At 40.4% G+C, this 14345-nt stretch overlaps 1 protein-coding gene across 4 annotated transcripts in view; it reads left to right on the top strand.

Moving 5' to 3' along the window:
- Positions 1–2863: 2863 nt before the first annotated feature.
- The window catches only part of LOC115791090 (solute carrier family 12 member 9), a 91019-nt gene continuing 79537 nt past the window's right edge, over positions 2864–14345 (top strand). Inside the window, exons 1-7 of one of the 4 annotated variants that reach the window (XM_030745188.1) lie at positions 2864–2982; positions 3644–3819; positions 7028–7162; positions 9661–9798; positions 9935–10237; positions 11687–11794; positions 13968–14079. In XM_030745188.1, coding sequence (XP_030601048.1) covers positions 3789–3819; positions 7028–7162; positions 9661–9798; positions 9935–10237; positions 11687–11794; positions 13968–14079 — 827 coding nt within the window. In that variant the 5' untranslated portion in view covers positions 2864–2982; positions 3644–3788. Of the gene's footprint in view, positions 3015–3042; positions 3820–7027; positions 7163–9660; positions 9799–9934; positions 10238–11686; positions 11795–13967; positions 14080–14345 lie in introns of those variants that run through there. The other 3 variants (XM_030745185.1, XM_030745189.1, XM_030745187.1) reach the window with 3 other exon arrangements.

Below are 14345 nucleotides of genomic sequence, written 5' to 3' on the forward strand. Positions count from 1 at the left end.
TCATAGCAAAGTTGTGACCATTTGTGCGACTGGGTTTGTTTTTGTCAAGCTCCAGGAGAAGCGCGCCGATGTGCTGGCATCCCTCCAGTTGTTTAAGGAGGTAGTCCAGACTGTGAGGAATCAGAAAATGTCGACGTGCCTGGGGGTTCTGGAGAGCACTGTCAAAAGTTATCAGGCCAATATCAGGAGAATCGCAATTCAGGTAACATGTCGAAACACTAAATGGTTTTATAAACATTGTACAAAATTTTAAGGTGTTGTTACTATGGTTAATCAGACCCTCCAACACCAACAAGACATCTTTTAATGTCCAGTGTATCCTGCCTTATAGTCGACACAGACACAGACATGTTATTAGCAGTTTTAATTTATGAATGTCTATAGATTCACTGAAAAAAAAAAAACAAAAAACTCTGTCCAATGAATGCTTAACTGAATTTTTCTTGCTTACAGGGTGATCTGGTGATCATGTCTCCTTCTGAACTTCAGAACTGTTCAAATAAAACCAGCTTGAATGAAGTGATGGAAGATTTCAAAAGACTACTCGCAGGAAAAATCGAGCGCTTTGCTGTGGACCTGTGTCGAAAATGACACAGGATAATGAGTCATTATGGACCATTAGGCTCAGTCAGTAAAAGGATGGGATCTGATTTGGGCTGCTGTGCAACCACAGTCCTGATCCAAGATGTCGAATAAAGTCAGCTGAGAGGACCTGAGACGCAGGAAGAAAGGACTATGAGTGAGCATGTGCATAGAACAGTATGGCTGTTTTGACATTTGCACTGGATACAAGAATGAATAAAGACCTGAGAGTGCGCTATATGCATATATGCATATATGAGGATGTAATAGGTGTGAGCTGAATGTCTAAAACCTCGAATTAGACGGTATGATGTTTATAACATACTTACCTTCTATGCTTGGCTTTTGAGAATTAGCACACATAACTCACTAAGCCTGCCTTTAGTTCTGCAGATTTTCAGTCCTAAATCAAAAATAGTGGACAAATTGAAGTTTGGACCTCATGCTGGCATGAGAAAAAGTTAAGAGATCATTACAGTCAATAGGCTCGCCTCATCCAACTGAAATGGGAAATTTCAGAGTGTGCTGTAGCTTTCGGCCGAACAACTGACACGTCAACAGACCGCTGTGTCACACTGCCTGCATGGCTAAAATTAAGATGAATTACTTAGACTCAAATGAAGGAGTTGATACTGATAATAGAGTTGACAGCAGCGTGCTTTAGATCTAAAAGCCCACTGTTTGTCTTTACAAAGATATATTGCGCAATCAAGTGTTAGTGCCAGGTAAATCCAAATCAGCTTTTAAGATGAAGAAATCTGAGTAAAGTGCTATTTGCTCTCCTGGCTTTACATCAGACAGCCCACACATTAACTGTTACCCTGCAGGGAATAATGACCAGCTACCTATACTGGAGCTAAAACAAGCAGAGCATGTCTGTATGTGCTCATCCTTGTGACTGTTGCGCCCTCTGTAGGTGCTGGATGAGAGGTGCTCCGTGTTGGGTCCTGCAGTGACAATAGGTATCACCTCTTTTTCATCACCAGCTGTGGATGATGGCTGGTAACTGCGTATTTATGAAGGCCTGGACTGCAAGAAACACTGGTACAACATGATGACTGTACTGATGTCTGTAAATGTCAGTGTTGAAAATTCAAGGCGATATGTGTGCATGCAGAGAGAATTTGTTATTCTGCATTACTTCTATGAATTCTGCACATATGTATGTGCTTGCTTTTTTAATGTATGTAAGAATGCTGCTCAATTTATATATATACATATATATATATAAAATAAACAGTAGCTAATTATTGGTGATCCACTGCAGTGCCTATTGAAGGCTTTTTGACTGTATTTGTTATTTATTTATTTAGGACTTTGGACTGTGTGGCAGCAGTTGGATCACTCTGTATTATATGGATCAGTTTAATCACTAATATTAAATTAACTCTTTCAACATTTTTTTTTCAAATAAAGCCACAAAATATATATCACTTTTTCAAAATCGTGTTTTAAAATAACAGTGTGAAAAAATGGAAGGAGCATGATTTCTTGATCTTGGTTTTCAAAGTTCACAGATTCACTCAGTAATAAAGTATATTTAATATCAATACTACATTGACTATGTTTTCTTTTTTAGTTGAAAGTTTAGAATTGTAATCTCTGTATTGAAACACTGTAAAATCGTAAGGGTATCCAGTGCCAAAAAGTGATTTTTGGTATTTGCCAAAAAATTACTGGCTGTATTTAAACTATTGTAAATGACTTTTTGACCTATAATCTGTGAAACATCGGTCAAGCATAACTCTCATGAATGATATCAAGTCATTTTGAGCGAGAAACAACATTCTTGTAACAGGGTTGCAACTTTTATATGTTCTTTATCAGGGTAAAAACTCATGACATCACATTTTTTTCCTCTTCAGAACGGTGGGATTTTCTGGTTTTTAAGTGGCTACTTCAGGGAGATCTGGCCAAGAGGGCAGCAGAAATTGCAACAAATTTAACATCACAGCTCTATAAAGATATTTTAAAACTACTGAAATGTAGGTACAATAGCTCAGTAATAAAGATACTTGAAAAACAGGTAATTTCTTTATTTTATATGTAAGGTCTTTATAAATCCTGTTGACTACAATCTAGTTACCAATATAAGCAAATATATTAAACATTAAAAAAAAAAAAAAACACACACAGAAACATCTGAGATCACTTTCTGGCACTATACCAGCTTTACTAATGCTAATTAATGCCCAGCCTGATGCAGCACGTGGCCAGAAGAATGCAGTGCCGTGATTGGCCCAGCTTAGCTGATCATATGACCGAAGGCAACAGGCAGGAACAGAGGGGCAGTGGAAAACGGATCAGTGGAGCGTGTCAAGCTACGGAAGAACGGACAGGATAGTACCGGAAGTTGCCTCCACAACAAGGCGTTTCTGCAGTCGTCTGTGCTGGTATTTTGTGAGTTATGCTGCCTGAATTAACACCAGACAGTAGGTTTTAATATGTGTGTATGACTTTTGTATGTGTGGTAGCTAGGTACAATTACGTTTCTAATTTTTTATTTAGGGGTATTTTAGCGCCGTTAACCTGCCGAAATCTTTTATTCTAAAGGTTAAAACCGGAAATTACCGTCATTAAGGCAAATTTACGTTCACACGTCACATGATACTCTTAAATAGCTGAATGAAAGGATGTTACGGTGCAACGGTCACTAGATGTAGGGTTTAGCTGAGGTTTTTATCGCTATTGGAAGGCGCTACTCGTTTTAAAATGTAGGTTTTACGTGCTACTTTTATTTTAAGTTATTTTTTAAATTAATGACACAACCAGTGCTTTGCTGTGTAGGTAGGTAAAGTTGATTATTTATTTTTTTATTACCACTCAGCAATCAGGACGCATCAGTCAGTCACTGATAGACCTGTGTTGGCCTTTGAAACTGTTCGCAAACGTTTATTAGCAAGATATCCGACAAAACAGACAGATTATCAGAGTAAAACTGTGGTGACAGCTCGCTCAGAATTTGTTAGGGGGACACTTCATGAAGTTTTGAAGCTCGTCCGGGAGCAGGTTTCACTATGACAGAACGGACCCCTCTCCTCCACTACCGCCTCTCTACCAGCGTCAATGAATCCGAGCTGCGGTCACAGTCGGGCGCGCAGGCCCCGGATGAGCACCCGGGCACCCCCAGGCGGAGGGCTGCCCAACAGAACCAACCGAGGAAACTCACCACCTTCGTCGGTGTAGTCATCCCTACCTTGCTGTCGATGTTCAGCGTGGTAGTCTTTCTCAGAATAGGTGAGTACTCATTCTGACAGATGTGCGCTTCTCACCTGTTTGATGAGAGGGATGCCAAACTCCATTCAAAATCTATAAAGTTGAGTGTGCATAACTTTGCAGCTTCTGAAATGCTCAGTGCTCTTCTGTTTTTTAATTTTTTAATTTTTTTTTTGAAAGAGCACAACCGAGCAGCCACTTTAAATCAGAGTCCCCTTATTTCTGACATGCCAGCTTTGCAGTGCAAGTGTAACAGCATGTTTTGATCTCACATAGTTTTCCATATAGCAGTGGATGAATTCCCGCAGTCAGCATGAGAGACTTTCCCACATAATTTATCTACAGCCTTTGTCTTCCTACCTTTGTGCAGATTTGCTAAAGAGCTGAGCTTCACATAGCCAGGATATTAATGTTGTACAAAAGTGAGAAAATGTAAAAATATCTCTGGTGTAAACTGACTGTTCTGTATGGGTTAAATTCTACAAGCTGTATTTGTTGCTTGTAGACCAAATTAGAGGAAGGATTCCTCTGTCACTGTGGTTTTATTCATAAAACTAGAAGCACTCAGAGAGTGCAAACCTCCGTCAAGGCCATAGGGTCAGTGACGCTGTAGTACGTGTATCTAAATACTGTGAAATAATCTTTCATCTTTCCCAGACAACAACAACCCCCTATCCTGCAATAGTGAAGAATCCTTAAAAAATTCCTGGATCCAGATCGTGATCCGGATCACCGCCAAAATTTAATCACTTCTTCCTCTTGTCATTTCTAACCACTCCACAAAATTTCATCGAAATCCGTTCATAACTTTTGGAGTAATCCTGCTGACAAACAAACAAACAAACAGACAGACAAACCAACACGACCGAAAACATAACCTCCTTGGCGGAGGTAACTATCCAAGAAATTCCTCTTACAGTGAGGACTAGATTCTGGTGATAATCAAAGTGGTTTACAAATTAAATTAGGTCATAATTTAGGTCATGAGAAGAGGACTGTTGGGACTAGGGAGAAGGACTTTTAAAAACCTTAAGAGTTCATTAAGCAGAGGAGAAAATGACAGAAAGATAAAGAAGTCAGAGAAATGATCTCCAAATATTAAATAAATGACAGTGTGTTAATGAACTGTTCCAGATGAGATTGTGCAGGGATGTCTGGGGTCCAACTCATTAAAACACTACATAAATATATATATAATATATCATAATGTCATGCATTTTCCCTTTTTTTCCCCATTTAAAACATTAAAAGAGGTCACACCCAACTTCACCTCTTCTCTCTCATCACTGTGTTGCTTTTCTGGGTGTTGCTGCTTGTGTGCGTCTTCCCCTCATTGGTTGTTTTCTAACTCTTTTTCTTTTTTTTTCACTCCAGCTCCCCCACTGTCCCCCTCTCCTCCCTCAGTCCCGTGAGATGTCAGCTGCTGTGCAGCAAGCACACCTAAAACACACACATGCACACACTCACACGGGTACACATAGTGTTGTGTCTGTGTTCAGACTGCTCTTCTCTCACTCTACCCTGGTAGTCTGCACAGGAACTGCTAAGAGTTTCATTGTGGATGTGAAACTACTAATTTATCAGCCTTGACAACTGGCATAGATAAAAATGAAGACTGGTGGTTTTTTTAAGTCCAGCTAACGGGTTTCATATCAAAGTTTGCCTTAAAAAATGCCATACTGACAAGATAGTACTGACAACAAAGTAAAGCTGCATTCATTAACCATGTCTGCTGCTTTCCTCCATCCCTTTTGTTTATTAAAGAGCTTGTGGTTCTGGTCCTTGGTGATGATGTGACATCCACAGCAGTACTGGTTACAGACAGTGTATGAAACCATGCTGCTTTGAATGCTGCTCAGTTCATTTTTACATCAGTAGAAACTGACAATAATGTGGTGTCTGCCATGCTGTAACAGGAGCTTAATATCTTGTCCCACCTTTATTTCAATGCAGATTACTGTGCTTTTAAAAATCATTTTTATTTATATGTATTGTTGTATCAAGACCATAATTTTCCCCAGAATGGCTTTCTGTCAGGAACCATTCCAACCACAGATGTCACTGTGGGTAGTGGGAATTTCCTTCCAACATGTGATTCCAGTTTTGCTTTTGCTAATGTTGGAATGTTTTCACGAGTTACGTTTTTAGCCAAAGACAAAGCTTTCATTTTCATTTCCTGAAGGAGTTTTGCAGATTTACCGCATTCACTGTACAGTGGAAGCAAACAATTTTTTTTTCTGCAATGCAAACTTAGCCTTCTTAATGATAGCCACTATAATCAGCTGCTTTTTGGAGGAGGGGGGGGGGGGGGGGGGGGTCATGTTACTTTAAATGCTCAAATTTTCAACACTGTGTTTGATACTATACTGGTGCAACTTCTGCTTTCAGTCAGCTGAGCAGAGGTCTGTACCATGAAGCAGGAATAGTGGCTTAGTGAGGTAAATTCAGGTTTAAAACCATTTTTCAAAGGTGGTTCACTTCTTACTGGGGTACATCTCCAAGCTAAGATAGCTTTGTCTTCTAGATTTAGCTTTTGGTGACGAGCATAAAAAAGACACAAAACATAATTAAAGTTCATGTTTCTGTCTGGATGATATTTCTCTGTATAACTCCCTACCTTGGGCAACTGATAACTGACCCTAAGCAACACGCTAGACATCTGAGCGTTTTTGATCAACACCTCAGTTTGAAGCAGCACACCGAGTCTAGGTCAGACGTTCTATGTAGAAATGTTACCAAGACGTTTATTTCTTCCTAATTAGAGTATTTAAATTCATTGTGCTGCTGGCTCACAGTCGCATGCAGCTGTAAAACTACTAAGTGACACAGAGAACATGTTAATCCAGAATTACACTGGCTTCCCATTCACTGCAGAATCTGATTTAGGGTTTTATTGATTACTTTTAAATCACTGCGTGATACGGCTCTACTTCATATCGCAGAACTTTTACTCCTTTATTATGCACCCATCTGACTATTGAATTTTGTATGAATCTTTAAAAAAAAAATTTTTTTCCTCTTGCCCTCTTAACTGTTTTGTTCTCGTGTTCTTTTATGATGTCATGCTCTTATTTTCTGTATTTTTGGATTCTGAGTGCTACTGTTTCTGGTTTACAAAGGTGCTTCAGGTTAAATTAAACCAGATCAGGTGTTCTTTGGAATCTCTTTGTAGTAGAGGTCCCAGGCGGTCTGTGTTTCTGCTGATTGTGTTTGTGCTCTGTCTGACTAGGGTTTGCAGTGGGACAGGCTGGACTCTACCAAGCTATTGCCATGTTTGTGGTGGCCTACTTCATCATCTGTATGACTGTGCTGTCTGTCTGTGCCATCTCCACCAATGGAGCCCTGGATGCTGGGGGAGCCTATTGTATCCTCTTAAAGCACACACATATAAGACATCTGCATGTGTCAGTAACATAGTCAGTGGTCCAGGTATCCTAAGCACACACACTAGTTAAACAAAGACAAACTGTATGTTAGTACAATTCAGTTCTTTTCAGTGACATTGAATGGACCTGGGGTTGGTCATTTTAAGGATAAAATCATGTTTATTTTGGGTCCTGACCAATAGAACCCTTATAGCCACATTTATGTAAAATGTGCTGATAAGCCAGGATTAAATTCTAAGTATTTTGGTTAGATGCCTCCTGGCTTCCTGCCTTCCATGCCTTTATTAGATTTGTTTAGTCTGTGCTGTTCAGAAGTCATAACATGCAATCGGCAATATGATCTTTCATGAAAACATGCAGAGTGCATAAAGACGTCTGTACATAATGTAGGTATGATTGAGTCACTGCTGTAGTGTTCTCTTAATGTTTTCCAGCCATTTTGTCTTCCTATTTTGCCCATTTTCTCTAATTTTATTTGTGCCATGGCCCCAGACATGGGTACTCACAGTGTGATAGCACTTGGGAGAATTCAGCTTTCCAGCCATGATCATGTCATTTACACAGTTCTAATTGGGTGCATTTCCAAGATTATTCAAAAACTCCCAGTATGAGTTCATGAAACTTGTTTGACAGTTGGAGGATGGCCAAAGGAAGAACCATTTAAATTTTACTGTGATTCTGGATCATGTTGATCAAAACTGAGGCAACTGACCTTGTCATATAATATGCTTCTAGTCCTCTTGGAGTAGTAATCTCAGCCCAGTAGGTTGAGATTTTGACAAACTATGTTTATTCATGATCTTTCTAAGAATTAGAAATATCGACACTGTCTTTTTGTATGTTCATTAAACATGACGCCTAAGCCTGAAGTCAGCTCTAACTTAGACTTGAGCTTAGGCCTTGCTTTGGCTAAATGAAATGTCTGCCTTTCAGCACTTATCAAGCTCAAAAATTAACCACACTGCTCAATAACATTAAAGGAATAGTTTTTAATCAGAGTATAACATAAGGTCAATTAAACTTATGCAGCTGGTTTCCCAGTCATGGACTAAGCATGGTCCTAGACTAAAAAGAAAAAGTCAGTGAAGACCACAATAGGAAAAAGTATTTAGTCCTGGATTAGACATAATCCCTGTATGGGAAACTGGGCCCTGGAATATTGATCTGGGCACTTAAGTAGCCAAGGGGTTGTTAATCAGTTTTAGCTGCTTTGGTGTTCATGAAATTAACAACAGATGCACTAGAGGGGCAACAATGAGACAGACAACCCCCAAAACAGGAATGGTTTTACAGGTGGAGGCCACTGACAAGTTTTCCCTCCTCATCTTTTGTGACTTTTTTTTTCTTTTTTAAAACCAGTTTTACATTTGGCTCGGGTCAGTGTCAATACTGATAGCATGAGTTGATACCTGGACCCTACAGAGGTTGCACAGATAGTCCAACTCCTCCGGGATGGCACATCAATACATGTCATTGCCAGAACGCTTGCTGTGTCTCCCAGCAAAGTCTCAAGAGGATGGATGAAATTATAGGACACAGGCAGTGATTATAGGACAGCTTGACAGGGCCGTAGAAGGTCCTTAACCCATCATCAGGACTGGTATGTGCTCCTTTGTGCAAGGAGGAACTGTATGAGCACTGCCAGAGTCCTACAAAATGACCCCCTGGTGTGAATTTCTCTGACCAAATGATCAGAAACAGACTTCATGAGGGTGGCCTAAAGGCCCGATATCCTCTAGTGGGCCCTGTGCTCACTGCCTGGCACTGTGGAACCCTGATTTTCATTTGCCATAGAATACAGAAATTGGCAGGTCCACCACTCATCATACTGAATGATGCATAACGTTCTTCATGGCTTCTCAGGATCCTTTCACATCTGTCACGTGTGCTCAGGGTGAACCTGCTTTTCACTGATGAGAACACGTTCACCCTGAGTTCATGTGCCAGATGTGAAAGGATCCTGAGATGCCGTGGAGAACGTTATGCTCCCTGTGACATCGTTCAGCATGACCAGTTTGTTGGTGGGTTAGCGATGGTCTGGGGACGCATATCCATAAAGGGATGCACAGATTGCCATTAGGCATCACGATGAAATCCTTGGACCCATTGTCAGACCCTACACTGGTGCAGTGGGTCCTGGGTTTGTCGTGGTGCTAGACAATGCCTGGCCTCATGGTGAGAGTATGCAGCCATTTCCTGGAGGATGAAGGAATTGATACCACTGACTGGCCCCACACTCGCCTACCTAATCTAAATCCAATAGAACGCCTCTGGGACATTATGTTTTGGTCTATCCGACATGGTCAGGTTGCACTTCAGACTGTCCACAAGCTCAGTGATGCCCTGGTCCAGATCTGGGAGATCCCCCAGGACACCACCCATTGTCTCATTAGGAGAATGCCCCAATGTTGTCAGGCATGCATACAAGCCCATGAAGACCATGAAACACTTTGTACTTTGCCTTAATGTCACCCAGACATGATCAGCCGAGCATTGGGTCCAGAGTTTGGTGGTAGCATTGGCCTCATGTTTTTCCTGGCTAATGTGTGCGGCAGTGCTCTGTTTGTACTGGGTCTGGTTGAAGCCATCTTGTCTACATTTGGAGTCCCTGAAGGTAAATTTAGCTTTTATAGTTTGTCTCATATGCATAATTAAAAAAAAATTAAGTCATGTTGAGGTTGGGAGTGGTGTATTTAACTAGAAGAAAATGCTGGAGCTTGCTTATCGAATCTCTCATTCTGTCCTTCTAGTCGGGAATGTAGCCACTTCTAACATCCAGGTCCTTCCTTCTGGCTACTGGTGGTCTCTGCTTTATGGTACTTGCATTGCCCTACTCTGCCTGGTGGTGTGCCTGGTGGGAGCCCATATTTATGCTAAGGCCACCTTCCTCATCTTTGTGATTGTTATTGTTGTACTAGTCACTGTCTTCATCAGCTTCTTCGCCGTACAACCTCGAACCATCCTGCTTCCTGACGTGATGCTCAATGCGACGGGCCCCACCACAGCCAATTTTACTGGCTTCAAGTTGGACACGCTCCTTGGGAATGTGTGGGGTAAGGTGGGGGACTGCTGGGTCAAAAATTTGAAATGCTGCTTGCTCATACCAACATGTTTGGAATGCTTTTTATGCTCTCCTGTATGTTTACTCCTTGTGCACATTTTACTATGTGATACCATGATTTAAAGTTACTTTTAGATTGGGGATGGTTAGAACTAATTCATCTTCTATTAACTTCTGTTAATTAGATATATTAAAACTATGCTAATCAACAGCTTAAAATACAAGACAAACGCTGGAGTCTGGATGTAGTGCTGGGTTGCAGTCCTTAGAAGTTACTGGGTCTCACTGGATGAAATCGGTTACAAAGAAGCTGCTGCACAATAAACCTCCTTGTGATAGCTTTGGTTGCTAGCAGATTGCCACAGTTACTTATAGTTTTTCATATTTGTTTGCAAATGCTTGCTAACTACTAGCCGAGTGGTAGTAGAAGTTTAAAAGGTGTGACACAAACCAGAAATGTTGAATGTTCACTTTCAAAGTAAAAGTTGAGCCTACTGAAACATGCTGACTGTAGCACTGAGGCGCAACAGTCTCCATTTTTGGTTTTGTCACACTTTTCACTGTTTCACTACAACTCAGAGTAGCTGGACAGTGGTTATAGGCAAGTCCTCCATTCCCATCAAACTAGGACTGAGAACCGTCCAGAGAGAAGGAGGCAGTCATGTTTCTATAGTTCAATCCTGGTTTTCTGCATTGAAAACATTAAACTTTTACTGCATCAGAATCTAGTGGTTGCTTACAAACATAACTGGTAATATGAGATTTGAAAATTATTTTCTTTGTTTAACTTTATAATTTAATGAATAATGAACTGCATTTTTTTGAGAAGTTTTATTTGTGGTGCATCTCCCTGAAAAGGGACCACCTTATGCTGCTTTCCAGCTGCATAGTTGGCATCTACTAGAGTAGCTTTGGATGACTCACAATTCAAAAATAATTCTTCATTATCTTATCCTGGGCCTTCGTGCAGCCCCTCATTTCATCAACTTCATCAAAAAGTAAGGTGTTTCAGCACCTCTGTTTAAGACCTACCTTAATTAAAACTACTTTTCCACTGATTGGCTGCTTCCTGCAAATAGAAGTTTTAGACAGCAGGTGGGTGGGGTCTTCATGTTCATATCCAGCACTGTGGCCTGACATGACGAAATAAAGGACATCCTCTCTCATTGACATCATACAAAGGGTATTAAAAAACTGCCTAAAGCCTGAGCTTTTATCTCTGAATAGTTATCAAAAGTCTGTTTTGTTCTTACATATGATGTGCACTCCCAATTGTGCACATTTAGCCCTTTTAAAAGAATAAGATAAATCATGATGAAGTTGGATGTGCAGGCTGGTACAGAAGACTGCATGCCTCCAGTCCAAATTGAACTTTCTTTGAGGAGTGGTAGTGTTGATAAAAGCATTGACTCCAATGCCATATCTGTTTGTCTTCCTGCAGCTAATTACACTGTAGATTATACAACACAGAATACAATGACCTTTGCCACTGTGTTCGCTGTCATGTTCAACGGCTGCACCGGCATCATGGCTGGCTCTAACATGTCAGGTAAGTGAACAAATGTTGTGTATGCGAAACCTGATTATGTGTGTAGGAACATACAGCCAGAGGTGGCAAAAATAACATTCTGTACTTCAGTAGAAGAATAAGTACTTGTGTTAAAAAAATACTTTGGCAAAAGTTGAAGTACTGGTTCAACCTCTTTATTTGAGTAAAAGTAAAAAAGTACAGGCCCTGAAATGTACTCAAAGTACAAAAATGAAATTAGTTCTTTGGAGGACGTTTTTACCAGCTATTATTTGTGTAAAGCTAACTGAACTTCATTTTATATTATTGTAATAACATAAAATAATACATGAGAATACAAACATTATTGCAAAATAAATTTTAATCCTAATGAATGCACTCAGCTTGAATCTGTTATGTAGGACACAAACTGTGTTTAAACACAGCTCTATTCTCTGTAGCCTCCATAGTAGAGGGTGACTGTGCCTCCACCTAAACACCAACATGAGGATACTCAGGGGTTACAGTGGGATTCAGAAGGTGAAGGAACCCTAAGATCAGCTGTAGTGGCTCTGCATGGGGAGAAGAATCACAACTTTCTCCAAACTCATTGTACATCCTATATAATGACAATGAAGGCATTCTATTCTATTTCTATTGTGAGCTCCAGGAAATTTTCTTGGTGTTGATGATCAGCTGACCTGCTGCTGCTGCTCTGAATCTCAGCATCAACAGCTTTGATTCAAAATCATCTCTGTTACACTGATGTAACCTGTAACTCTGACCATGAACACAGCCTCTGTGCACCAACACAGAGCTTTACTGTAAATATAGTACAGAAAACTAACCTGTTTATCACACACTAAACTGCAGTATTTTCATACAATCTTTGAATTACACAGTCAGCATACTTCAGTTTGTTTTGCAGTCCTTACCTTTAAATCTAACCTCTCTTCTTCCTCTCCTGTCCTCTTTCTTACATCTTTCTCCATCTCTGAGTAAAGTTATCACACATTCTTTTCTCTCCCTGGAAATACAGCAGCTGTTGTTATAGCTAGCAGACACTTTTTGTGTTTATTGATATTTGTTGAGTATTTAGAAAGGTTGCATTTAAAATTACCTGCAACAAGTTACTTCCTTTATTTTCACACCTCTTCAGCAGTGCTAGCTAAGATGCTGGAAGTAACGCGAGTGTCATAGCTCATTGTGTGGCAGGCAGGATTGGACCCCAGGATGCAGACCCAGACAAAAATTGAACTTAAAGGTGGTTTTATTAAGAAAACACAAGAAACCATAAACTCAGCTAGACTGGAGTTGGACAGGTGCCAGAACTAAATACAAACCAATGGTGCTGGGACACACACAGCGAGGGAACACTGAAGACGACGCACCAAAGAACAGATGAAAACTGAGGGCTTAAATACACATTAGGTAATCAGGGCAAGAGGAAACAGCAGGGCACAGCAGGTGAAGCAAATGAAACTAATAACAGGGGAAGCAAAACTAAACACAAAGCATGGGGAACACAAGGCTGTCAAAATAAAACAGGAAGTGACTAAACAAGGTACACGCAGACTTGACACGCGGAACTAGCACACAGACACTGGACAGAGACGCAGACCTGACACAGGGAAACACAAGGGACTAGAAATAACCAGGAATACAAAAGAGCACCAGTAAACACAATCAGAGAAATAACTGAAATAAAACCAAGAGAACACAAAACCCTGGGCCACCGGCCCAGGACCATGACAGCGAGCACAACGTATGGACACTGGCACTCAGTCTGGCCCCCTGTAATCCCTGATTACAGCGCTATAAATGATACATAAATTATATGGTTTTGCCTCTTTAATTTCTGTTTATGCGATAAACCCCGTGATGGAGGATACGCCAGCAGGATTGTCTCTTATGTGTTATTGTTCTGCCATTTAGGCTCAGATTGTTTGATGCTTTACAGCGCAGTTACCGGAAATAAAATCTTCTCTCAGACGCGTTACACCTAATGTAACGAGCCTGTTTTGAAAATATAAGGAGTAGAAAGTGCAGATAAAATGTAAAAATGTAGGGAGTGAAAGTAAAAACTAGTCAGAAAAATAAATACTCAAGTAAGGTATAGATATCTGAAAAAATCTACTTAAGTACAGTAACAAAGTATTTGTACTTCATTAATTGCTACCTTTGCTTATAGCATAAAACCTGTCTTACCCACTAGGTGACCTGAAGAATCCCAGCTACTCCATCCCACGCGGCACCATCACAGCCGTCATCTTCACCTTCATCATCTACATGGTGCTCAGCGTGCTGGTTGCCTGCAGCTGTGATCGGTGAGTAATAAATTTACACTTTTTTCACCTGCTGTAATGCATTCATTGCATCATTAACATCAGCAAACAAACAAAAAACTGTTGAACCAAAGATGGCTATTGATAAATGTTATTAATACCAATACTGGTTGTCAATAATGCTGTCCATATGTTGGCGTAAAATTAAGACATTACAGTGGCTATGACCACTTTGGATGCAATGGAAGCTGCTATGAGGGTGTTTGGTAATGTACCTACAGTGCCAGTGAACATGTAGTTAGTTATCA

Source organism: Archocentrus centrarchus, chromosome 13 (assembly GCF_007364275.1).
Source record: "Archocentrus centrarchus isolate MPI-CPG fArcCen1 chromosome 13, fArcCen1, whole genome shotgun sequence".
Lineage (NCBI taxonomy): Eukaryota > Metazoa > Chordata > Actinopteri > Cichliformes > Cichlidae > Archocentrus > Archocentrus centrarchus.